Here is a 26,574-nt window from a genome sequence, read left to right on the forward strand (position 1 = left end):
AACATTTTTGTAATATTGTATGCACAATTTTGTTTTAATTTTATTACTTGTTTCGTATGAATCATGAATGACATTAGTCACATTTGTTAATTTCTTTACATCAAAATTTAAGTTTTTAAAATTTTAGGAGTAGTTCAAGTACGTGGTAAAAATAAAAGAAATTCAAACATATGAAATGAGAAATAAAAGTCTTTTATCATCCCACCCCACCCCACCTCCACTTCCATTCCTCAGGTATGTTTGTCATGGGGTCCTAGGCCTTCCCTTTTGCTGGACACTTAAGTTATTTTCCATTGTTGGCAGCTGTAAGTAGAGACCGTCGCAAGTAACATTTCTAATCTGTTAAAATATTTGAAGAATTCTATTTTAGTTAGGTCTCTGAACTATTCTCTTTGAATATATTAGTAATCCCTATTAGCAGTATATACAAAGTTCAGTTATAAAATCTGCAGGTCATATTTCTATATATCACATTTGTACCACATAATTAGATATTTAATAAAATTTGTGAAGGAATAATTCACTCTTTAAAGAAGAAAACAGTTGGGAGATTTCACAAAAGAAGGGATCTAAATGACTAAAAACTATGAAAAAATATTCAACTCCTTAGATAACTAATAAAAGCAAATTGAAATAACAAAGAAGTGGTTTTTTATTCCCTTTCAAATTGGCAAAGATTTTAAAAGATAATTCTCAGTTCTGGCAAAGTGCTATCAAACTGGCATTTTCCCACATGGCAAGTTGACTTATAAATTAGTACAGCCCTCTTGGGAAGCAGTTTGGCAGTAGTTCAAGTGTTTGTTCTTTTGATTTATGAATTTTAATTTTGATAACCTATCCTAAAGTAGTGCAGAATTACAGACCAAGCTTTATGATGCTAAGTCATTAATTGCAGGATTATTTATAATGATTAGAAAAATTGGAAAATACTTCAAAGTAGAGAGAGGAATGGCTAAGTAAAACATGGTTTGCCCATGTAATTAAAGAAAATACAGTTTACCCATGCACACGATATTTGAAAATAATTGTAAATTATGTGAGGATACATTTATTTTTTAAAAGCTGAATACAAAATTGTATATTTTAATAAAGTATAATCTCAACTATGTTAAAACTACAACACAAATAGAAATAGATTCCAAAAGAATAATACTTGTTTCTGCAGAGTAAGTTAGTAATTTTTATTTCCTCCTCATATCTGTTTTTTCCCAAAGTTTCTTCAATGAGCACATAATTTAAAATAAATTGATTGATAAGAAGATAGGGACAGTGGAAGTAAACTATGTACCTCTCTCCCCAGACTTCCGTGGAGCAGGTGCCCCCACAGAAGGGAGTGGCCTCATTTGCTTTGTCCCCTTGACTCCTTCTACTTGCCCTCCTTTGACTTTCTTTGTGGCAGCCCAGGGTTGCCTGGGACACGCTGAGAGCCACAGGCCAGGAGAAAGCCCAGGCCATTGTATTGTGATGTCCTTGTTGGGGTATTGGCCAGGAAACTCAAATCTGTGGGCAAGATTGATTTGTTTAGTGGAGCAGCTTGGGTTTTACTTCAAAGGTTGGGGCTTTGGTGAAGGAGCTACTTAAAATACTCCATCCCTCTGAAGTCATCTTCATTAGGCTTTCAAAAGGAAAACAAACTGGTGTTAATAGGTACTCCTGCTTATTCACTGTTGGTGTTTGTCAACAATGAGATGCTCCATACTAGAAATTCTTGAGGTTTGCCGCCCAAGGACCCTTCCGATTCTCCTTATTCCACCAAAAGAGACCTGAGTGACAGGGCTTGCTTCCCAAGGAAAAAGAAGAATCAGTACTATCAGAGGTGGTTCAGAGTAAGAGCTCAGGCTGCTGTGATGTCAGACAGATGTCAATGAAAAAATGTTACCTGCAAAATCAGTAAACAAATGTGTCACAGCCCTCAAGCCATCACATTACAGCTGCCCCTATGATGAGCCCCGAGGGAACTCAGGATAGAAACAGGATGCTCCCCATCTAGAGGTCAGCCACTGCAGCCACCCCCGAAGGTGCACCCTGAGGAGACTCAGGATGAGAAAGCACAGGCCCAGATAGCTGAGGTGCATATCAAAGGAATGATTTCAGAGAGCCCAGACGCTTGCATCTTCCCATACATAGAAAAGCGCTAAATTCCTTAACTTGAGATACCTGGTTTTCTCTAATTAACAGTAATCTTTTGATGTTCCGACTACATGGTCTTTGTTGCAAAAACTACTATATATCTTGGCTCCTCTCTTACGTCTTTGGAAGCAGTCTCTCAGAGCTATCTGAGATGCTGTGTCCCAGGCTTAAGTCCTCAGTTTTGTCCGCCACATAAAACATAACTCTCAACTTTTAGGTTGTGCATTTTTTTTTCAGTCGACACAGATCTGATAGCTAATTCTAGTTCTAGCACTTCCTGGCATTATCACTTTAAGCAAGTCACTTAACTGTTTAGGACCTCAGTTTCCTTGTCTATAACATGGGGACTGAAACAGTCCCTACTGCATAGAGTAAATGTAAAGAATGAATGAGATGAGGAGGAAAAAAAATGAATGAGATGGTGCATGTGAAACACTTAGCATAGTGTGGGAGCATGAACTAGATGCTCAGTAAATGGTGGTGCTGATTGTTACTCTTGATAATATTAAAAGATCCCTCAGGACTTCCTCTTGGGAGAACACCAGAATCACAACTAACTGCTGAACAATTATTGACAGGAAAACACTGGAACTCACCAAAAAAGATACCACATGTCCAATGACACAGGAGAAGCCACAATGAGATGGTAGGAGGGGTGCAATCACAATAAAATCAAATCCCATTACCACTGGGTGGGTGACTCACAAACTGGAGAACAATTATAGCACAGAAGTCCACACACTGGAGTGAAGGTTCTGAGCCCCATGTCAGGCTTCCCAACCTGGGGGTCTGGCAATGGGAGGAGGAATTCCCAGAGAATCAGACTTTGAAGGCTAGCAGGATTTGATTGCAGGACTTTGACAGGACTGGGGGAAATAGAGACTCCACTCTTGGAGGGCACACAAAAGAGTGTGCACATCAGGACCCAGGGGGAAGGAGCAGTGACCCCGCTGGAAACTGAACCAGACCTACCTGCTAGTGTTGGAGGGTCTCCTGCAGAGGCAGGGTCGGCTGTGACTCACCATGGGGACAGGGACACTGGCAGCAGAAGCTCAGGGAAGTAATCCTTGGCGTAAGCCCTCCCAGAGTCCACCATTAGTTCCACCGAAGACCCTGTAGGCACCAGTGCTGGGTCGCCTCAGGCCAAACAACAAGCATGGAGGGAACTCAGCCCCACCCATCAGCAGACAGGCAGATTAAAGTTTTACTGAACTCTGCCCACCAGAGCAACACCCAGCTCTACCCACCACCAGTCCCTCCCATCGGGAAGCTTGCACAAGCCTCTTAGATAGCCTCATCCACCAGAGGGCAGACAGCAGAAGCAAGAAGAATTACAATCCTGCAGCCTGTGGAATGAAAACCACATTCACAGAAAGATAGACAAAGTGAAAAGGCCAAGGACTATGTACCAGATGAAGGAAGAAGATAAAACCCCAGAAAAACAACTAGATGAAGTGGAGATAGGCAACCTTCCAGAAAAAGAGTTCAGAATAATGATAGTGGAGATGATCCAGAACCTTGGGAAAAGAATGGAGGTAAAGATCAGAAGATGCAAGAAATCTTTAAAAAAGACCTAGAAGAATTAAAGAACAGAGATGAACAATACAATAACTGAAATGAAAAACACACTAGAAGGAATCAATAGCAGAATAACTGAGGCAGAAGAACAGATAAGCGACCTGTAAGACAAAATGGTGGAAATCACTGCTATGGAACAGAATAAAGAAAAAAGACTGAAAAGAAATGAAGACAGCCTAAGAGACCTCTGGGACAACATTAAACACAACAACATTCGCATTATAGGGGTTCCAGAAGGAGAACAGAGAGAGAAAGGACCCGAGAGAATATTTGAAGAGACTATAGTCGAAAACTTCCCTAACATGGGAAAGGAAATACCCACCCAAGTCCAGGAAGTACAGAGAGTCCCAGGCAGGATAAACCCAAGGAGAAATACGCTGAGACACGTAGTAATCAAGTTGAGAAAAATTAAAGACAAAGAAACATTATTAAAAGCAACAAGGGAAAAACGACAAGTAACATACAATGGAACTCCCATAAGGTTAACAGCTGATTTCTCAGCAGAAATTCTACAAGCCAGAAGGGAGTGGCACAATATATTTAAAGTGATGAAAGGGAAGAACCTACAAACAAGAATACTCTACCCAGCAAGGATTTCATTCAGATTTGATGGAGAAATCAAAAGCTTTACAGACAAGCAAAAGCTAAGGAAATTCACCACCAAACCAACTCTACAACAAATGCTAAAGGAACTTCTGTAAGTGGGAAACACAAGAGAAGAAAAAGGGCCTACAGAGGGCTTCCCTGGTGGCGCAGTGGTTGAGAGTCCGCCTGCCGATGCAGGGGACACGGGTTCGTGCCCCGGTCCGGGAAGATCCCACATGCCGCGGAGCAGATGGGCCCGTGAGCCATGGCCGCTAAACCTGCGCGTCTGGAGCCTGTGCTCCACAACAGGAGAGGCCACAACAGGAGAGGCCCATGTACCGCAAAAAAAAAAAAAAAGGGCCTATGGAAACAAACCCAAAACAATTAAGAAAATGGTAACAGGAACATACATGTCAATAATTACCTTAAATGTGAATGGATTAAATGTTCCAACCAGAAGACACAGGCTGGCTGAATGGATACAAAAACAAGACCCATATATATGCTGTCTACAAGAGACCCACTTCAGACCTAGGGACACATACAGACTGAAAGTGAGGGGATGGAAAAAGATATTCCATGCAAGTGGAAATCAAAAGAAAGCTGGAGTGGCAAAACTCTTATCAGATAGAATAGACTTTAAAATAAAGAATGTTACAAGAGACAAGGAAGGATACTACATAATGATCAAGGGATCAGTCCAAGAACAAGGGCTTACCGGGTGGTGCAGTGGTTAGGAATATGCCTGCCAGTGCAGGGGACACGGGTTCAGACCCTGGTCCAGGAAGATCCCATGTGCCACAGAGCAGTGAAGCCCGTGAGCCACAACTACTAAGCCTGCACTCTATTGCCTGCGAGCCACAACTACTGACTCGTGCACCTAGAGCCCATGCTCCACAACAAGAGAAGCCACTGCAGTGAGAAGCCCGTGCACTGCAAGGAAGAGTAACCCCTGCTCACTGCAGCTAGAGAAAGCCTGCATGCAGTAATGAAGACCCAACACAGCCAAAAATAAATAATAAATTTATAAAAAATATACAAGAAGAAGATATAACAATTATAAATATATATGCACCCAACACAGGAGCACCTCAATACATAAGGCAAATGCTAACAGCTATAAAAGAGGAAATCAACAGTAACACAATAGTTACTGTTGTAATTATCGTAATAGTGGGGGGCTTTAGCACTTCACTTACACCAATGGACAGATCGTTCAGACAGAAAATTAATAAGGAAACACAAGCTTTAAATGACACAATAGACGAGATAGATTTAACTGATATTTATAGGACATTCCATCCAAAAACAGCAGATTACACTTTCTTCTCAAGTGCACACGGAACATTCTCCAGGATACATCACATTTTGGGTCACAAATCAAGCCTCAGTAAATTTAAGAAAATTGAAATCATATCAAGCATATTTTCCAACCACAACGCTATGGTTTATTAGAAATAAATTACAGGGAAAAAACCATAAAAAACACAAACACATGGAGGCTAAACAACACAGTACTAAATAACCAAGAGATCACTGAAGAAATCAAAGCGGAAATAAAAAAATACCTAGAGACAAATGACAACGAAAACACAACAATTCAAAACCTATGGGATGCAGCAAAAGCAGTTCTAAGAGGGAAGTTTATAGCAATACAATCCTACCTCAGGAAACAAGAAAAATCTCAAATAAACAATCTAACCTTACACCTAAGGGAACTAGAGAAAGAAGAACAAACAAAACCCAAAGTTAGCAGAAGGAAATAAATCATAAAGATCAGAGCAGAAATAAATGATATAGAAACAAAACAATAGCAAAGATCAATAAAACTAAAAGCTGGTTCTTTGAGAAGAGAAACAAAATTGATAAACCATTAGCCAGACTCATCAAGAAAAAGAGGGAGAGGACTCAAATCAATAAAATTAGAAATGAAAAAGGAGAAGTTACAACAGACACAGCAGAAATACAAAGGCATCCTAAGAGACGACTACAAGCAACTCTATGCCAATAAAATGGACAACCTGGAAGAAATGGACAAATTCTTATCACCTTCCAAGACTGAATCAGGAAGAAATAGAAAATATGAACAGAACACTCACAAGTAATGAAATTGAAACTATGGTTAAAAATCTTCCAACAAACAAAAGTCCAGGACCAGATGGCTTCACAGGTGAATTCTATCAAACATTTAGAGAAGAGCTAACACCCATCCTTCTAAACTCTTCCCAAAAATTGCAGAGGAAGGAACACTCCCAAACTCATATTATGAGGCCACCATCACCCTGATACCAAAACCAGACAAAGATACTACAAAAAAAGAAAATTTCAGACCAATATCACTGATGAATATAGATGCAAAATCTTCAACAGAATACTAGCAAACAGAATCCAACAGCACATTAAAAGGATCATATACCATGATCAAGTGGGATTCATCCCAGAGATTCAAGGATTCTTCAATATATGCAAGTCAATCAATGTGATATACCATATTAACAAATTGAAGAATAAAAACCATATGATCATCTCAATAGATGCAGAAAAAGCTTTTGACAAAATTCAGCATCCATTTATGATAAAAACTCTGCAGAAAGGGCATAGAGGGAACCTACCTCAGCATAATAAAGGCCTTATATGACAAACCCACTGCAAACATCATTCTCAATGATGAAAAACTGAAAGCATTTCCTCTAAGATCAGGAACAAGACAAGGATGTCCACTCTAGCCACTCTTATTCAACATAGTTTTGGAAGTCCTAGCCACGGCAATCAGAGAAGAAGAAGAAATAAGAGGAATACAAATTGGAAAAGAAGAATTAAAACTGTCACTGTTTCAGATGAAATGATACTATACGTAGACAATCCTAAAGATGCCACTAGAAAACTACTAGAGCTAATCAATGAATTTGGTAAAGCCGCAGGATACAAAATTAATGCACAGAAATCTCTTGCATTCCTATACACTAACAACGAAAGATCAAAAAGAGAAATTAAGGTAACAATCCCATTCACCGTTGCAACAAAAAGAATAAAATACCTAGGAATAAACCTACCTAAGGAGGTAAAAAACCTGTACTCAGAAAACTATAAGACACTGATGAAAGAAATCAAAGAAGACACAATCAGGTCTCATTGAACACGGCAGCAGCTTTCCAGATTGCTGTTTTCTCCTCCAGGGGACCCGGGCCTGCGCTCAGCAGCCATGTCTAAGGGACCTGCAGTTGGCATTGATCTTGCACCACCTTTTCTTGTGTGGGTACCTTCCAGCACGGAAAGGTGGAAATAATTGCCAGTGATCAGGGGAACCGAACTACCCCAAGCTATGTCGCCTTTACTGATACCAAATGATTGATTGGTGATGCTGCAAAGAACCAAGTTGCAAGAATCCCACCAACATGGGTTTTGATGCCAAACGCCTCATTGGACGAAGATTTGATGATCTGTTGTCCAGCCTGATATGAAGCATTGGCCCTTTATAGTGGTGAATGATGCAGGCAGGCCTAAGGTTCAAGTAGAATACAAGGGAGAGACAAAAAGTTTCTATCCAGAGGAGGTGTCATCCATGGTTTTGACAAAGATGAAGGAAATAGCAGAAGCCCTACCTTGGGAAGACTGTTACTAATGCTGTTGTCACAGTACCTGCTTACTTTAATGATTCTCAGCGTCAGGCTACCAAAGATGCTAGAACTATTGCTGGGCTCAATGTACTTAGAATCATCAACGAGCCAACTGCTGCTGCTGTTGCCTATGACTTAGACAAAAAGATTGGAGCAGAAAGAAATGTGCTGATCTTTGATTTAGGTGGTGGCACTTTTGATGTGTCAGTCCTCACTACTGAGGATGGAATCTTTGAGGTGAAGTCTACAGCTGGAGATACCCACTTAGGTGGAGAAGACTTTGACAACTGGATGGTCAACCATTTTATTGAAGAGTTCAAGTGCAAGCACAAGAAGGGCATCAGTGAGAACAAGAAGGCTGTCTGTTGCCTTCGTATTGCTTGTGAGCATGCTAAGTGCACTTTCTCTTCCAGCACCCAGGCCACTATTGAGATTGATTCCCTTTATGAAGGAATCAACTTCTATACCTCAATTACCTGTGCCTGATTTGAAGAACTGAATGCTGACCTGTTCCGTGGCACACTGGACCCTGTGGAGAAAGCCCTTCAGGATGCCAAGCTAGACAATTCTCAGATCCATGATATTGTCCTGGTGGGTAGTTCAACCCGCATCCCCAAGAATCAGAAACTTCTACAGGACTTCTTCAGTGGGAAAGAACTGAATAAGAGCATCAACCCTGATGAGGCTGTTGCTTATGGTGCAGCTGTCCAGGCAGCCATTTTATCTGGAGACAAATCTGAAAATGTTCAAGACTTGCTGCTGTTGGATGTCACTCCTCTTTCCCTTGGAATTGAAACTGCTGGTGGAGTCATGACTGTCCTCAAGAGCAACACCACCATTCCCACCAAGCAGACGCAGACCTTCACAACCTACTTGGACAACCAGCCCGGTATTCATTCAGGTTTATGAATGTGAGCATGCCATGACCAAGGATAACAACCTGCTTGGCACGTTTGAACTCACAGGCGTACCTCCTGCCCCCTGTGGTGTTCCTCAGATTGAAGTCACTTTTGATATTGATGCCAATGGCATCCTCAATGTCTGCTGTGCATAAGAGCACAGGAAAAGAGAACAAGATTACCATCACTAATGACAAGGGCTGTTTGAGCAAGGAAGACATTGAATGCATGGTTCAGGAAGCAGAGAAGTACAAAGCTGAAGATGAGAAGCAGCGGGATGAGTTGTCTTTGAAGGATTCTCTTGAATCCTGTGCTTTCAACATGAAAGCTACTGTTGACAATGAGAAACTTCAAGGCAAGATTAATGATGAGGACAAACAGAAGATTCTTGATAAGTGTAATGAAATAATCAACTGGCTTGATAAGAACCAGACTGCAGAGAAAAAAGAATTTGAACATCAGCAGAAGGAGCTAGAAAAAGTCTGCAACCCCATCATTACCAAGCTGTACCAGAGCTCAGGAGGAATGCCAGGAGGAATGCCCGGGGGCTTCCCTGGTGGTGGAGCTCCTTCATCTGCTGGTGCCTCCTCTGGGCCCACCATTGAAGAGGTTGATTAAGCCAACCTAGCATAGATTTAGCATTGTTCCACAAAACATTGAAGGACCCAAATTTGTAGCAAATTCCATGGCAGTTTTAAAGTTGAGCTGCTGTAATAAACTCGGCATTCTTGATACTTGAACATGGAATATGTGCACAGGGAAAGGAAATAACACTGCACTTTACAAGCACTGTATTGTAAGTGGAAAATGCAATGTCAAATAAAACGGTATTTAAAATTGGCACCGTAAAAAAAAAAAGATGACACAAACAGATGTAGAGATATACCATGTTCTTGGATTGGAACAATCAATATTGTGAAAATGACTGTACTACTCAAAGCAATCTACAGAGTCAATGCAATCCCTATCAAATTACCAGTGGCAGTTTTTACAGAACTAGAACAAAAAATCTTGAAATTTGTATGGAGACACAGAAGACCCTGAATAGCCAAAGCAATCCTGAGGGAAAAAAACAGAGCTGGAGGAATCACACTCCCTGACTTCAGACTCTACTACAAAGCTACAGTAATCAAGACAATATGGTACTGGCACAAAAACAGAAATATACGTCAAATGGAACAGGATAGAAAGCCCAGAGATAAACCCACACACCTATGGTCAACTAATCTATGACAAAGGAGGCAAGGATATACAATGGAGAAAAGACAGTCTTTTCAATAAGTGGTGCTGGGAAAACTGGACAGCTACATGTAAAAGAATGAAATTAGAACACCATACACAAAAATAAACTCAAAATGGATTAAAGACCTAAATGTAAGACGGGACACTTATAAAACTCTTAGAGGAAAACATAGGAAGAACACTCTTTGACTTGACATAAATCACAGCAAGATCTTTTTTGATCCACCTCCTAGAGTAATGGAAATAAAAACAAAAATAAACAAGTGGGACCTAATGAAGCTTAAAAGCTTTTGCATAGCAAAGGAAACTAAACAAGATGAAAAGACAGCCCTCAGAATGGGAGAAAATATTTGCAAACGAAGCAACGGACAAAGGATCAATCTCCAAAATATATAAACAGCTCATGCAGCTCAATATAAAAAACAAGCAACCCAATCAGAAAATGGGCAGAAGAACTAAATAGACATTTCTCCAAGGAAGACATACAGATGGCCAAGAGGCACATGAAAAGCTTCTCAACATCACTAATTATTAGAGAAATGCAAATCAAAGCTACAATGAGGTATCACCTCACACCAGTTAGAATGGGCATCTTCAGAAAATCTACAAACAACAAATGCTGGAGAGGGTGTGCAGAAAAGGGAACCCCCTTGCACTCTTGGTGGGAATGTAAATTGATACAGCCACTGTGGAGAACAGTATGGAGGTTCCTTAAAAAACTAAAAACAGAATTACCATATGACCCAGCAATCCTACTACTGGGCATATACCCAGAGAAAAATATAATTCAACAAGACACATGCACCCCAATGTTCATTGCAGCACTATTTACAATAGGCAAGTCATGGAAGCAACTTAAATGCCCATCGACAGATGAATGGATAAAGAAGGTGTGGTACATATATACAATGGAATATTGCCATAAAAAGGAATAAAATTGGGTCATTTGTAGAGATGTAGATGGACTTACAGACTGTCATTCAGAGTGAAGTAAGTCAGAAAGAGAAAAACAAATATCATATATTAACACATATATGTGGAACCTAGAAAAATGGTACAGATGAACCGGTTTGCAAGGCAGAAATAGAGACACAGATGTAGAGAACAAATGTATGGACACCAAGGGTGGAAAGCAGGTGGTGGGGAGTGGTGGTGGGATGAATTGGGAGATTGGGATTGACATATATACACTAATATGTATAAAATAGATAACTAATAAGAGTGTGCTGTATAAAATAAAATAAATAAAAGATCCCTCAGAATTGACAGGGTCTTCCTGAGCTTTCTGTTTTTTTTGTTTTTTTTTTAAATTTATCTATTTAATTTATTTATTTTTGGCTGCATTGGGTCTTCGTTGCTGCGTGCGGGCTTTCTCTAGTTACAATGAGCAGGGACTACTCTTAAGTGCGGTGCGCGGGCTTCAGTAGTTTTGGCACATGGGCTCAGTAGTTGTGACACGTGGGCCCTAGAGCGCAGGCTCTTTAGTTGTGGCTCATGGGCTTAGTTGCTCCGCGACATGTGGGATTTTTCTGGACCAGGGGGCTCAAACCCGTGTCCCCTGCATTGGCAGGTAGATTCTTAAGCACTGCGCCACCAGGGAAGCCCCTTCCTGAGTTTTCTGGAGAAAACTGGGAGAAGGTTAAAATGAGAGGTTCTCTTCCTGGAGCCCAGCCCTGGAAGAACATGGCAGAGTGATGAACCTGAGCTCTGATGAGCCCATCACTTCTATATGAGGTTCCTCTGCGATAAATGAGGCCTTACCCATGAAGAGGGTCTTAGAGGACCCAAAGGCCCAAGGACCCTAGGACGAAGCAGCCTGGGGTTTTGTCAGATCAACCCAAAACCTGCTGGTTCTAGTTACCTGTGCTGTAGCCTCAGGCAAATCACACAGCCTCTAGAGCTTCAGTTTGATTCCAGAGATAAGATCTGCCTCACGGATTAGTAGAGGAATAAATAAGAAACACAGAATGCTTAGCATGATTCCTTAGCAAAACCCGCTCAACAAATAGTTGCTCTGCTTATTGTGATTTTTATGGTACAGCCATAGATTGAGAATCAATAAGGTAGCATAGTGCTGCAGTTACAGATTGGGGGCTCTGGAATGAGACTGTCTGGTTTCAAATTCTATCACCATTCACTGGTTTTGTGACCCTGAGCAAATAAAGTCTCTGTCCTTCAGTTTACTTATCTGTGAAATGGGGATAGTAATTTTATCCGCTCCATGGAGTTACTGGAAGGACTAATGACTTAATGTAAAATGCTTATAGTCGTGGCTGGAACAGAGTATGTGCTCAGAGAATTGTCATCATCATCATCACTGATGTGGATGGACTACTCTGAGAAAGACTGTGCTGTTGAAAGAACACTTGGCAAGGAGTATAGAACACTGGGCCAGGCCCTAGCCCCTCCTCCTGCCCAATAGTCTTGCTTGCTCTCAGGCCCTAGTGCAACTTCCTCTTCTGAGTGTCCTGGGAGACCTCAGCCCTTTTGACCACATTCCTATCTGTCCTACTGCCAGTTCTGGTACAGGTCACTGTCTGTGACCCAGTCTCTGCTCATTCTACTTGAATTCCTTATCTTGAACCAGTTTCCATAGCTCCACCTCATCTACATTCCTCCTCTGTCCTATAGTTCTGCCACCCACCCAGGCCCAAGTCACTTCAAGGTGCAGTCCCTGGAGGCAGAGTGTTACCCCAGGTCTTGCCCAGGCTTGTGGCCGCCATGCTGACACCAAAAAAGAGTTGGAAGACATATTCAAAGCTAGATTGGATAGATAATGAAATTCCCTGATACTGTAGCCAGTGCACATATACATTTGACTGATTTACTTTAGTATTCTTATGATAAGGCCAAAGACTAGAGCTTGTACAGGAAATCTAGTGACTGGGTATCTGGGCCATTCTAGCAGATAAATGGTAGATTATATCTTTTTTTGGTAAAATTCACAGTCTTCTTGGTATAGTTCCTCCTGGTTAGATGAGCAGGATGCCCTAGCTCTTGCCCAAATGAGGCTGCCACTTCAGACATTATTTGAGATGTCATGTCTAGGCTTGTAGACATGTGTTTGATTGAGTGTGCAAGCTAAGCCTTCCCCGATGTGACCCCTACCTACCTGCTTGCTGAGACTTTTTAGATTATAACTTTTTTGTTGAAGTATAACACAAACAGAAAAGTGCACAAATCATTAGTGTACAATTCAATGAATTTTCACAAAATGATGAGTAACCAACACTCACATTAAGAAACAGGGATGTTACCAACATCCACAAAAGCCCCTTTTTCACCCTCTTCCAGTCACTCCTTCCAACTCTGTTTTTGCCATGTTGAGCTAATTATAGTCTCTGCCCCTCCACCCCTAGCACACCATTCTTTCCCTCACCTTCCTGCCTGTGCCCATGCTCTTCCCTTGGACTGCCGGCCTCATCTACTCATTGTTCAAAACTCAGTTGTCAGCTTCCCCTGATGCGCTCCAAATACTTCCTTTGTACTTTCCTCCCATATTTTGTCATTGTTTACTGGGAGCTCCCTGAGGACAGATCTGAGTCACCAGTCTCCCGCACCCAGCACGGCTTGGCATAGGGCAGACACTCCAGAAATGTTGGCGTGTTGCATGGTTCATCTAAAATATCTGAAGACACCTTTTACTTTTTTCTTCCCTGACCCTGCCCCAAGCACATAGCCTCCTCCTGCCTTCCTAACCCATTCTTCTTGCCTCTTCTAGTTTTTTTAAAAAAACGTGTCAGCCCTGTCTGAGTCTCTTGTGTGCCTCCATCCTCCCCCTCACTTTTGCTCAGACTGTACATGTGCCCCATCCACACCTGCCCCAGCATCCCACACACCAGGCTCCTGACTGTTGCAGCGCCACTTTTCTGCCCCCAGACCAGAGGCCTCAGCCATCCGATAGTTTACTCCACATTCTCTGTGCTGGCTCCCTACCACAAGTCCTCAGCTGCTATGCTGCAGGCTCTGTTTTATTCAAGAGTCAGATTTATCTTGTGCTTTTCCCATGTTTCATTACTCTGTGTTTTTTGTTTCAATTATTTTAAAAAATATCTTTATTGGAGTATAATTGCTTTAAAATGTTGTGTTAGTTTCTGCTGTACAACAAAGTGAATCAGCTATATGTATACATATATCCCCATATCCCCTCCCTCTTGAGCCTCCCTCCTGCCCTCCCTATCCCACCTGTCTAGGTTGTCACAAAGTACTCTGTGTTTTATACTTCATAAGTTTTCCTTCCTCAAGAACATTGGTTTCAACCAGAGTTATGATGGTGATCATTTCACAAGATGTACACATAGCAAATCATTATGTGTACACCTGAAACTTATATAATGTTATGTGTCAGTTATATCTCAATTTTTAAAAAAAGAACATTGGTTTCCTACTTGGATTTTTAAAAAGGATTTCACATGTATCACTGAATGATATTCATTCATTCATTCATCATGTGTGCCAGGCACTGTGGTAGGTGCTAGAGATTCTAAGTTGAGAGGTTTATTGCCTTTGAGAAACTCACAGACAAATGGGGAGAGAGAGGAACATTAGCAAATTATTAGAAGACAGTGTTAGTATTGAATGAGAGCATTGAATGAATTAAGAAAATGGGCACTAGAATCAGCTCAGTAATCCCATTACTTAATGTGATACGTTACTTAGCCCTTCTGTTTCTGTGCCTTGGTTTCTTCACCTATAGAGCTTTCACATACAGAAGATAGGCGCCTGGCACCTAGTAAGTGATCAATAAATGTTAACTATAATCTATTATTAGCTTCTCTGCTTAGGCCTGGTAGAGGAAATAACATTTCACTGGTCACTGAAGGATGGGTCTCTACTAGAAGGAGGGCAGGAAAGGACAGCTAAGAATAGCCTGATAACAGACACAGAGGAATGAAAACGCATGATGTTTTCAGAAATTGGGGAATGATCCAGTGTAGCTGGAGGACAGAGGATGTGTAGGAGATGGTGAGAGATGAAGCTGGAGAAATAAGACCAAGATAGTGAAGGGTCTTGTTTGCTGCTGGAGTTTGGACATAATCTGATAGATGAAATAGAACCCTCAGAAGTCTTTAAAGAGGGGCTTGAATCAATCTAAACTGTCTTTTTTTTTTTTAGTAAAGTTTTATTCACATACAGCTTGCACGTTTGTTTACATGTTGTCTGGCTGCTTTTGCACAAGGTCAGAGTAAGTAGTTTAAACTGTGTTTTAGAAGGATCCTTCCAGCACATCTGTGGAGGATGGACTGGATGGGAGGGAGGCGGGGAGACCATTGAGGAGGAGAAGGAAGGGGCTGCTGAAAACTCCTGGTGAGAAACGGTGAGAGTGAGAACTGCAGTGATGGATGTTTCAGAGGTGGGTCAACAGGGCATGGTGACTAGTGGAAGGCGTGTGAGAGTGGGAGGGGCGTTGAATAGCTGAGGTGTCTGGGGAGATGCTGATGCCACTTACTGGTAGACTAGCAGAAGGAACAGATTTTTCCTTCCTAATGATTTCATCCAAGGAAGGAAGCCTGCTTCTTCCTGATCTTGGGAGCAAGTATTCTAAAACTCACAAGTCAATTTTTTAGCTAGGAGCTGTTTCTTCTCTCTTGGACCTTGTAAATGGTTAGCTGCTCCAGACAAGTAATTACTGATCTCAGGCAATTAGGGCAGGAAGTGGCTGTGTTTATTTCACTCCCTGCTGTCTCCTGGGGGAGAGAGAGGTGAAAGTCATGTGTTTGTTTCTACCACATTTGTAAGAATGGATGGAAGTGGAACATCATCCTTCCTCTGTTAACAGACACATGGGCCTCTTCTCACTCCCACCACCACCAATCTCTGTAGAAAACAGTGTTGAATTTAAAAGTTCTTTCCAGCTTTTCCCCTCTCTTTGCTGGTTTCCCCCCAAATATTGTTCAACTTTGTGGCCCAGCCAAGGAATTCTGAGTCCACCCTAGCTGTTGGGCTCCAGAATAGCACCTTTCCCACCACTGCCATCTCCCTGTCTCAGAGTTGACCTAGTTCTGGTTCGAGGTGTGTGGGGACCTCTGCTGTTAGCACAGCTTGGCTGGGCATGATCTGTCCCTGCTCAGTCATATTTACAAGTACCCTGGATACAGAACATCATGTTGACACTAACCAACGTGATGAAATAGCCCATCCCATAGAGTTCTGTCCTTGGTCTTTTACTTCCAGCTTCCTCCTTTCTCTGCCTTCCTTCCACTTTCTTTCAACCAGGAATTGTTTCTAGCTGGTGAGTTTCCTTGGTTTGAGGGATGGAGGACTCAAAGTTCTTTTCTCTCCACTTACTTTTCTATGAAGTAGTCACATTTGTAACCCTCCCTCTTCCAGGGTGGCTCTTAGATGTTTCAAGTACAGATCTTCCTTGACTTATGATGGGGTTCTGTCCCAGTAAACCCCTTGTAGGTTGAAAATATCCTAAGTTAGAACTACATTGAATACACCTCACCTACTGAACATCAGAGCTTAGCTTAGCCTAGCCTACCTTAAGTGTGCCCAGAACACTTACATTAGCCTACAGTTGGGCAAAATCATCTAATACAAAGCCTATTTTATAATAAAGTGCTGAATATTTCGTGTAATTTATTGAATCTGTACTAAGAGTGAAAAACAGAATAGTTATATGGGTACAGAATGGTTGTAAGTGTATCAGTTGTTTAACCTCGTGATCGAGTGGCACACTGCAAGCTGCGGCTGCAGCTGCCCAGCATCACGAGAGAATATGTACTGCATACCGCTAGCTTGGGGAAAAAAATGAAAATTCAAAATTAGGAGTATGGTTTCTACGGAATGCATATTGCTTTTGCACCATCATCAAATCTAAAAATCGTTAAGTCAAACCGCTGTATATACACCACTTTGGTGGGCAGAAAAGTCCTATGGAACATCTGCTTCTGTTTGTCTCGGGAGCTGGGTTGGGAGAGGGTAAAATTCCCTGGACTGTGTGGAGTGAATAATTCCTTCTTTTATGAAACACTATTGAGAAGATGTCTATTGTTTTCAGTAAAAGTTGACCCCACACTAATAAGAGTGACCATGAGCACTGTTACTTGATGAAATATTATCATTATAGATACCAGCCTTGGACCATCAATTGAACTCTACTGATTTCTGGGCCACTCTAAAATCTCTGTTGTAAACTGGGTTTCTCTAGCCTTGATTTTAGGGTACTCTGTTGTCTTAAACCATCTGAAAGGGAATAGCTACTTGTTTGTTTTTTTAAAAAAATATTTTTTTCTTACATCCATCTAGTTTTTTTTTAATTGTAGTTGATTTACAATGTTGTATTAGTTTCTGCTGTAGAGCAAAGTGATTCAGTTATACATATGTATATATCCTTTTTCATATTCTTTTCCATTATGGTTTACTACATGATATTGAATATAGTTCCCTGTACTATACAGTAGGACCTTGTTGTTTATCCATTTTATGTATAGTAGTTTGTGTCTGATAATCCCAAACTCCTAACTTATCCCTCTGCCACCCCCCTTTCCCCTTTGGTAACCGTAAGTTTGTTTTCTATGTCTGTGAGTTGTGTCATATTTTAGATTCCACACATAAGTGATATCATATGGTATTTGTCCTTCTCTTTCTGACTCACTTCACTTAGTATGATAATCTCTTAGTCTATCCATGTTGCTTCAAATGGCATTATTTCATTCTTTTTTATGGCTGAGTAGTATTCCATTGTGTATGTATGCCACATTTTCTTTATCCATTTATCTGTTGGTGGACATTTAGGTTGTTTCCATGTCTTGGCACTATTACATAGCAGCACTATTACATAGCAACACTATTGTAAATAGTGCTGCTATGAACATGGGGTGCATATATCTTTTTGAATTACAGTTTTCTCCAGATATATGCCCAAGAGTGGGATTACTGGACTATATAGCAACTCTATTTTTTAGTTTTTTAAGGAACCTACATATGGTTTTCTAGTGGCTGTACCAACTTACATTCCCACCAGTAGTGTAAGAGGCTTCCCTTTTCTCCACACCCTCTCCAATATTTGTTATTTGTAGACTCTTTAATGATGGCCCTTCTGACCAGTGTGAGGTGGTACCTCATTGTAGTTTTGATTTGCATTTCTCTAATAATTAGCAATGTTGAGCATCTTTTCATGTGCCTATTGGCCATCTGTATGTCTTCTTTGGAGAAATGTCTGTTTAGGTCTTTTGCCCATTTTTTGATTGGGTTGTTTGTTTTTTTGTTATTGAGTTGTGTGAGCTGTTCGTACAATATATTTTGGAAATTAATCCCTTGTCAGTCACATTGTTTGCAAATATTTTCTCCCAGTCCATGGGTTGTCTTTTTGTTTTGTTTACGGTTTCCTTTGCTGTGCAAAAGCTTCTAAGTTTGATTAGGTCCCATTTGTTTATTTTTGCTTTTATTTCTATTGCCTTGGGAGACAAGATATCAGGTTTTTTCTTATGACAAAAACAAAGCATGTTTATTATAGGAAGTTTAGCAAATACAGAGAAACAATAATGAAAAATCATCCATAATTCCAACCACCCAGAGAAAAACACTGTGAAATCTGTGGCCTAGCCTTTTAGTTTAGGTGGGTTTTTTTTGGCCGCACCATGAATCTGTGGGATCTGAGTTCGCCGACCAGGGATCGAACCTGGGCCCTCAGCAGTGAAAGAGCAGAGTCTTAACCACTGGACTGCCAGGGAATTCCCACCTTTTAGTTTTTCTAAAAATGTATTTATTCATTTTTTAAAAAAGGGGTTATAGTATGTATCTCTTTTATGATCTTCAATTAATAGATTGTGATAAACATCTTTCCTTGTCATTGAAAATTATAACATCATGTTTAATAATTCTACAGTGGTCCATTTTATGTAGGGAATAAGGACATTATTAATAAAAATTAATACATTCTAATTTGAAAAAATAATAAACATATGGCCTGAAGAGAGTACATAAGGAAGGGATGTTATAAAAATAGTGATGGGGTGTTGCAACAAACAAAAGCATACGTTTCACAGCTCTGAATGACATAAGCAATAATTGTAGGCTGAATCAATTGGTAAGTTAAATAGGACATGGACGTTAACAGACTTGATTCCTTTATTCATCTTCGGGCTGAAGTTTTGTAAAATCTTTCTGGATCTGAAAATTTTACAAGAAATATACCTGTGGTATCTCAGGTTGCTAAAGGTAAGTGGTTTTGACTTCCTTGGTTTCCTTTCATCAGAAATCAAGATCCTTCCACTCCTGTGAGTTTGCTATTAGCATCTTATGCACCAGGAGATACTTGACAGGTGATTATTTGAGCAGTTATGGAAAGTTTCTTGTTTTGGGGAGTTGCTGAATCTAATCCTAATTGATGTGGCTGGATTATTCCATATATTTATTTCTTTTTACAGGTAGTGCCTTCCTCAGTGCTATCTTTCTTGCCTTAGCAACATACCAGTCTCTTTACCCACTCACCTTGTTTGTCCCAGGACTCCTCTATCTCCTCCAGGTAAGCACTTGCTGGTCAGAAGCCAACACTCAGGTGACATTTAATACGTGGCCTGTTCCCTGCTTAGGGGAGAGAAGGGCAAGGCACAATAAAGGCAATAGGACTGGGTCCCCAGTTCACATTTGCTTGCTTCTACTTGAAAACACAAAGAAACTTGACTAACTTTAAACAAAGTGGACCTAATGATCATTACGTTCTAATTATACATATCATTGCAAATGTGTCAGTGCGTTTCATTTTCATGTTTGTAATCGGGATCTACCAACCATCTTGCATTCTCCTTTTTTTACCTAATGTTCACAGATCTTTCTCTGAGCCCATTTAACTATTTTGTGTAACCACACTCACCTCGTAAGGTTCTTGCATGGATGAAATGTAGTGGGTGCACCTCTTGCAATGTTTGGACCATAGTGGGTGATCAGTAGTTTAACTGAAGAATACAAACTGCTGACATTTACTGAGAACATACTACATGTCAGTCACTATGCTGAACACTCTATAGGCATCTTCTCATTTCAACCTCAGAAGAACTTTATGGGGTAGGTCATATTATTAGCCATATAATAATCTAGTATTAGCCATATTAGACACATGAATTGCAGCTGGAATGTAGGGCGGTTTAGTCACTTGCCTGAGGTCACACAGCCAGCAAGTGACTGCCAAGAGGTGAGCTTGGGTAGTCTGATGCAAGAGCCTGCTCTCTAACATTAATGTCTTTTCTACTCAAATAAGAATACGCACATCTCCTCAAGAGCAAGTAACTGCTTGTAGGTCCTGCATGGTCCAAATCCATTCTTAGAAGAGAAACATTTCTTGAAAGCGTATGGAGGGCAATGCCAGGATTCAAACCAAGAAATGTCTGCTTTCAGAACCCTTGTTCTTAATTATAAACACTGTTGCTGAAACTGAGTGTATACCTCCATTTATTGAAATAGACCATGTACTTGTCATTTTAAGTGCCTTCATGTATCTTTGTGTTGATGTTGATGTACACAATGATACATGTTTAGCTTGATCTTTCTCCTATTTGGGGAATTTGAGATGTGCCCTAGTTGTCACTAATACAAATAGTATAGACATTTGTTTTTAAGTTATTTCCTTAAGGTGTGTTCCTCCAGCTGAATCATTGGATCCAAAGGTGTGAGAAGTTTTATAGTTCTTATGAGGCAAGACCAGAGTGTTCACCAGAAAGCGGGAGCCAATTTGCAGTGCCGCCCACCATCAGTGTCTGAAGTGAAGTGAACCACTTCCTCCCAGGTCGCCAGCACTGGCTTTTCAAATTCAATTTATGATCGCTAATTTAATAGATGTACCATCATACTGTGAAGTTATTTTACTTTGATTTTCTTTTTAGATTCTTGTTGAATGCAAACATTTTCCCACGTAACAATATGCTGTTGGTATTTTCTTTCTGGCTTCATATTTACAGTTAATTCTTTAGAAAGTCTGAGCACCAAGAAGAATGCATGCAACCAAATTTTTGTGCAACTATTTATTAAATACATACTATAAAAATATGTTTACTCATACACATGAACTGACCAAAAAATTTTAAACTGTTTGTTAAGCCAAATACTACCTTAAGTAAAATAGCTTTTGTTTAAAACTCAAGGAAATTTCCTCCTGACAACAATGGACAGCACAACTGAGTCATGAAATCAAGCAGCTCAACCAGTCACTTTATTCAGTCCCTCCCTCTGCCAATATGTACTGAGCATCCCAAGTCCAGTATGCTAGACACTATGGTAGACTCTGCAGATAAAAAGCAATTGAAGGTTATGGAGCTGGGAGTGCTGCAGGAAGACTGCTCTGGCAGCAGCCTTTGTCATGGAGTGTAGTGAGGGGGAGCTGAGGTTGGGAAAGGTTAGGCCACTGTATTAGATCGAGTCAGAGGGCTTGGTCGGGGGCCCAGACCAGTGTCAGGGAAAATGGAGAGATGAGGGACTAGATGCAGAATTCTAGGGAGTAGAATTGGCTTTGCTGGCAGCCGTATATATGTGGTGAACAGGACTGGAAAGAGTGAGATGAACTTCAGGACCCATTTATGTAAAAATTTCAATCCCAGCCCATACTATATTTACATATTTTTATATAAGTATATGAAGTGGCCTTGAAAGGCAGTAGGGCCTTGTGAGTCATGGTAGTGTACTTGGAAAGTCAATCCAGTCACATCCAGGAAATAAACCCACTTGTTTAAATATGAGGGAGGGAACAGAAGAGGAAATTATCTTTAGGTGTGAGCTTCTCACAGAGACCCATAGGCTCCGAGGAGAGAAACTAGAACTAATGGGTGGGAACTATAAGGAGCCCAGTATGAGGCGGTCCTGGGATAGCATAGGGTGCCTCAAGTGAGGTGAGTTCCCTGTGGGTCAGAGTGTTTAGGCCACATACCGAATTGCCACATATTGGGGAGTTGTAGCAAAGCTGTGAGCATCAGCATGGGTAGCTAGACCTGATAGTCTTAAAATTCCTTTCATTCCCCAAATTGAATTGGATTTGATAACCACAAGGAAGTGATACGTCTGCTCTTGCCGTTGTATTTTTCTCAGAGTTTTCCGAGCCCTCTGTAGGCATATACATCCCTCTAGGAAAGGTTATGTAATGTACATAAGAGCACAGGCTTGACTGGGATATCTTAAGATGGAAAGCAAAGTAGTCTTAAAGACTAATGGTACTATATCAAAAGAACAATGGAACCAGCCCATTCTTCTACTGGCTAAATTTAGTATATTCTGAGCATCAAAAGAATAATTACTGCAAGTAATTGTAAAACACCGAGTAAATAAGAGTCTGTGTGTCCATAGTGATGCTCAGAAAAGGGGCAAGGAGAGAAAAAATGCATATGCCATCATTAGATATGGCTATTTTTATCAATTTCTTGCTCTGAAAATCAATACTTAAATGGAAAGAACTAAGCAGTTACCCTTTCTTTTTATTTTTTATTTATTTATTTTTTAAATTTTATTTATTTATTTGGTTGTGCCGGGTCTTAGTTGCTGCAGGCGGGCTCCTTAGTTGTGGCACACGGGCTCGTTAGTTGTGGCATGCGAACTCTTAGTGATGGCATGCATGTGGGATCTAGTTCCCTGGCCAGGGATCAAACCTGGGCCCCCTGCATTGGGAGCGCTGAGTCTTAACTGCTGAGCCACCAGGGAAGTCCCATACCCTTTCTTTTTCAAAGGAGCTATAATTCTTCCCTAGCTAATGAAGCAAAGTTCTTTACAGAAAATTTCCAGCTTATAACTGTAGAAGGAAGGATAGAATAGTAAATCATCAGTGAAATTATTAAATCTAGCAAAGATCATCATTGGACGCTAAAGTCATTAGATGAAAGATTTTTGGAGAACAGAATATTTGCATTTGCATGGTGCCAAAATAGTACCCCCCTTCCACCTCTAAATTATTTGCTAATAGCAACGGGAAAAGTAAATCTTTACAAAGGAGTGCTCTGGCAGTCACCACCGTAACCAGGTAATCTAACTCAGCATCACTTACGGTGGAACGGCCTGACATGATATGCTTCATGATGTGCTGCAGTGCAAAGTACACAACATCAGCTCCAAAGTATTTTTACCCAGAATGTTAACCTTCATTAAGCCTTTAGATCTGACTTCTGGTTTTTAGGAAGTACAAGAGCAGAAGAACAAGTTAAATGATACTATTAGGAAATAAATAACCAAAATATAGGACAATCTATAAGACAGCTGGTCTGCTTCTCTTCAAAAAATCAATGTCATACAAAAGAAAAAGTGAGGGGACTGTTCTAGATTAAAGAGACAGTAACTGACTGGAATGGGTGAGTCTTGACTGGATTCTGGTTTGGAAAAAACAGTTATAAAGGATGTTCGGGGGTACTCAGAATTTTTTTTTTTTTTTTTTTTTTTTTTGCGGTACGCGGGCCTCTCACCGCCGCAGCCCCTCCCGCTGCGGAGCTCAGGCTCCAGACGTGCAGGCTCAGCGGCCACAGCCCACGGGCCCAGCCACTCCACAGCACGTGGGATCCTCCCGGACTGGGGCATGAACCCGCGCCCCCCGCATCAGCAGGCGGACTCCCAACCACTGCGCCACCAGGGAAGCCCGGGTACTCAGAATATTTTGAAGATAGATTAGATATTAGATGATGATAGGAAATTGTTAACTTCTTGGATGTGATAATAGTATTATGGTATATAGGAGTATGTCCTTATTTTTAGGAGCTGTATGCAGAAGTCTTTGGGGGAGAAGTGTCATGATGTGTAGAAAATTCATACACACAGAAAAGTTCATATATGGCAATGTGTTATGGTTTCATCTAGATGACAGACATATGGTTGATTATTGTATTATTTTTTCAACTTTTCTGTGTGTTTGAAAATTTTACAATGAAAAGGAGAGACATTAGAATACAGGCCCTGAAGCTGTCTTGGCTTGGATTCTGCTTAGCTCCGTGACCCTGGGAAGTGATTACTTAACTTCTCTGTGCCTCAGTTTCCTCATCTGTAAAATGGAGATAATGCAGTAGTAGCTACTGCAAAGGGTTAATACATGTCAAGTATTTAGAACAGTATGATACAAATTCAGTAGATATTAGTTATGGTTATTAGTATTCAAATGTTCGTAGAAAGGACATGGTTACCAGCGGGGAGATACGTGGGGTGATAGGGGGAAGAGAAAATAATTCATTTTCTAGAGTCAAAGGAACTGTAAACGTTAGTTTGTACTTACCCCTTTGACGCTACAAATCTGCCTCCATTCTGCTGGTACTATTTCTAGAGGGTACAAAAGGCAGGTGGTAGACAAGCTAACGTCTGATCAGTGCCAAAGGCAAAGCTGTTTTTCTCTTCCCTACATGAGACACAGAAAGGCTTCATGATGAAAGGCGGGATGCTGCATCTGGCTCCCTGGTGAGTCACTTCTGAGAATGGTAGTTTGAGCCCATCTGGTCCCTTCCCCCAACTTTACTCTTCCTCTGACCTTGGCTTACAGCCTAGTTTCCAAATTAGAGAGAAGCTTAAAATGTTATGATCTGATAGCATGCAGAATACAATAGCCCTAAAGTGCACAGGACCAAGAGGCTACAGTGAAGGATACACCAAGTGCACAGGACCTCAAGGCTGAAGCTGTGAAGCTGGCAGAGGGAGGTTCATGCAGTCAGGGAAGTTTCTAGTCCTCTCCTTCCTTTTGCTTGGGATTCCTTAGATGGCTTGAGGTCCTTATTTTCTTTGAAAGAACAGAAACCTGGGTGAAATAACTTTGTGAGTCTTCTTATGGTTTTTGCTTTAATCTAATCTGACCTCTCGTCTTTGAATTGAAAAAGTTAATTCTGTGGTTTCTATATTTCTGGAGCTTGGAGCAGGTCACATGATACTAGCTTGCACTAAAGAAGCCAAACCCAACCAGGTCTTTCTTGCCAACTGGGCCCTTCCCCAGGCTTTCTTTGGGGCCTTATTTAGAATTTTCACATCTTACTCCTTCTTTCCCCAGCAACGTTTTGTTAGCTCTTCTGCTTCCAGGAGGGGGCCAAAGCAGAGGTGGCAATGCTCTTACCTTCCTTTCTTTTTATTTATTTATTTTATTATTTATTTCTGGCTGCATCGGGTCTCAGTTGTGGCGCACAGGCTCTTGTTGCAGCACGCGGGCTTCTCTCTAGTTGTGGCTTTTGGGCTCCAGAGCACGTGGGCTCTGTAGTTGCGACGTGGGGACTCTCTAGTTGTGGCACACGGGGTAAGTTGCCCCACCAGGGATCGAACCTGAGTCCCCTGCATTGGAAGATGGATTCTTAACCACTGCACCACCAGGGAAGTCCCCCTTTCTTTTTAGAACAGGTAAAAATGAGGGTAAGGGGTTGATCATGCATTTGCAATAAACTTTTTACCAGTTTTATTGCCTCTAGTATGCCTAATCATGTAAAATATATCTCCTGGGTCTCATTCTGATATTCTAAGAGTTTAGATATAAAAATTTTTGTTAGATTTCCACTCTCTTCGAGAGTTTTTTCTGATAACTGACTTTTTCATTTTTGCACCATGTCCTAGAAAGAAAATTGTTTCTATTTAGAAAATGCTTCTCTCAACTTTAGAGAGTTGGTGGGGGAGGGAGATAATTATACATTTCTCCTCTTCCTTATTATAGTTTGCCTTTTTCTGAAGCAATCTGAGAATTTTCTTACTTCTCTAAATATTTTTATGTGTTAACAACAATGTGACTTCTGGGATACAACTACATACTGGTTTAATTTTTCAGGTTGAGTGTGCACATAGCCCGTGGACCACATCTGTCCCACAGATGTGTTTATGTAACCTAAGTGTTTATTAGTTGTCAATATTTTTAAAATTCATGTTAAAAATTTATATTTCTGGCTTCTTTTGAAAAATTGGAAGGTCTGTCTCCTTTAGTTTACCTCTTCAGTTTACTGCAATCCCTATGCTTCATCTCAATCACACTTCACTCATTTGTTACCTGCCTGGCTCCTTTAGGTATTTGAGAGTGTGTGTGTGTGTGTGCGTGTGTGTGTGTGTGTGTGTGTGTGTGTGTGTGTGACTGTGTCTGTGTTTATATCCACTAAAAGATCTAGAAACAATGACCAACCCAGTATCAGTGATTACCCTTGGAGCTCAGATTGTAATCTTACTATTTTTACCCATTAAAAGAAACTAGGGTTTCTTAGAGAAATGGCTGATTCTATCTTTAGGTCAGGAAATGTACAGGATGATCCTGTAACGTTGTGATACCAGATAACAAGGAAACTATCAAAGACTCCTGTGGAATCTAAAAAACGGTACAAATGAATGTATATGCAAAACAGAAACAGGCTCCCAGATATAGAAAACAAACTTGTGGTTACCAAAGGGAAGAGGGAAGTGGGGAGGGACAAATTAGGGGTATGGGATTAACATGTTTTATGTGGTTTTATGTATTTTATTTTTACAGTAAAAAGTTTTAAAAAATTTATCTGAATGTTTAAGGCACCATTCTTCCTACCCTTCTACTTACATACTTTTCATTTTAAGTCAACATTTGCTATTGAGCAAAACAGGTAGGTAAAATGAATGCTCAATCTGTTCACGGGGAA

The 26,574-nt window shown here is 40.7% G+C and overlaps 1 protein-coding gene and 1 pseudogene across 11 annotated transcripts in view; both read left to right on the forward strand.

Moving 5' to 3' along the window:
* Positions 1 to 26,574, forward strand: part of PIGU (phosphatidylinositol glycan anchor biosynthesis class U) — a 126,604-nt gene that overhangs the window by 37,767 nt on the left and 62,263 nt on the right. For all 11 annotated transcript variants that reach the window (XM_004272747.2, XM_033433533.2, XM_033433535.2 and 8 more), the window contains one exon: positions 19,426 to 19,523. In XM_004272747.2, the coding sequence (XP_004272795.1) occupies positions 19,426 to 19,523 (98 nt within the window). The remainder of the gene's footprint in view (positions 1 to 19,425; positions 19,524 to 26,574) is intronic.
* LOC125961371 (heat shock cognate 71 kDa protein-like) lies at positions 1,283 to 12,569 on the forward strand (annotated as a pseudogene).

Source organism: Orcinus orca, chromosome 16 (assembly GCF_937001465.1).
Source record: "Orcinus orca chromosome 16, mOrcOrc1.1, whole genome shotgun sequence".
In the NCBI taxonomy this organism is placed as follows: domain Eukaryota; kingdom Metazoa; phylum Chordata; class Mammalia; order Artiodactyla; family Delphinidae; genus Orcinus; species Orcinus orca.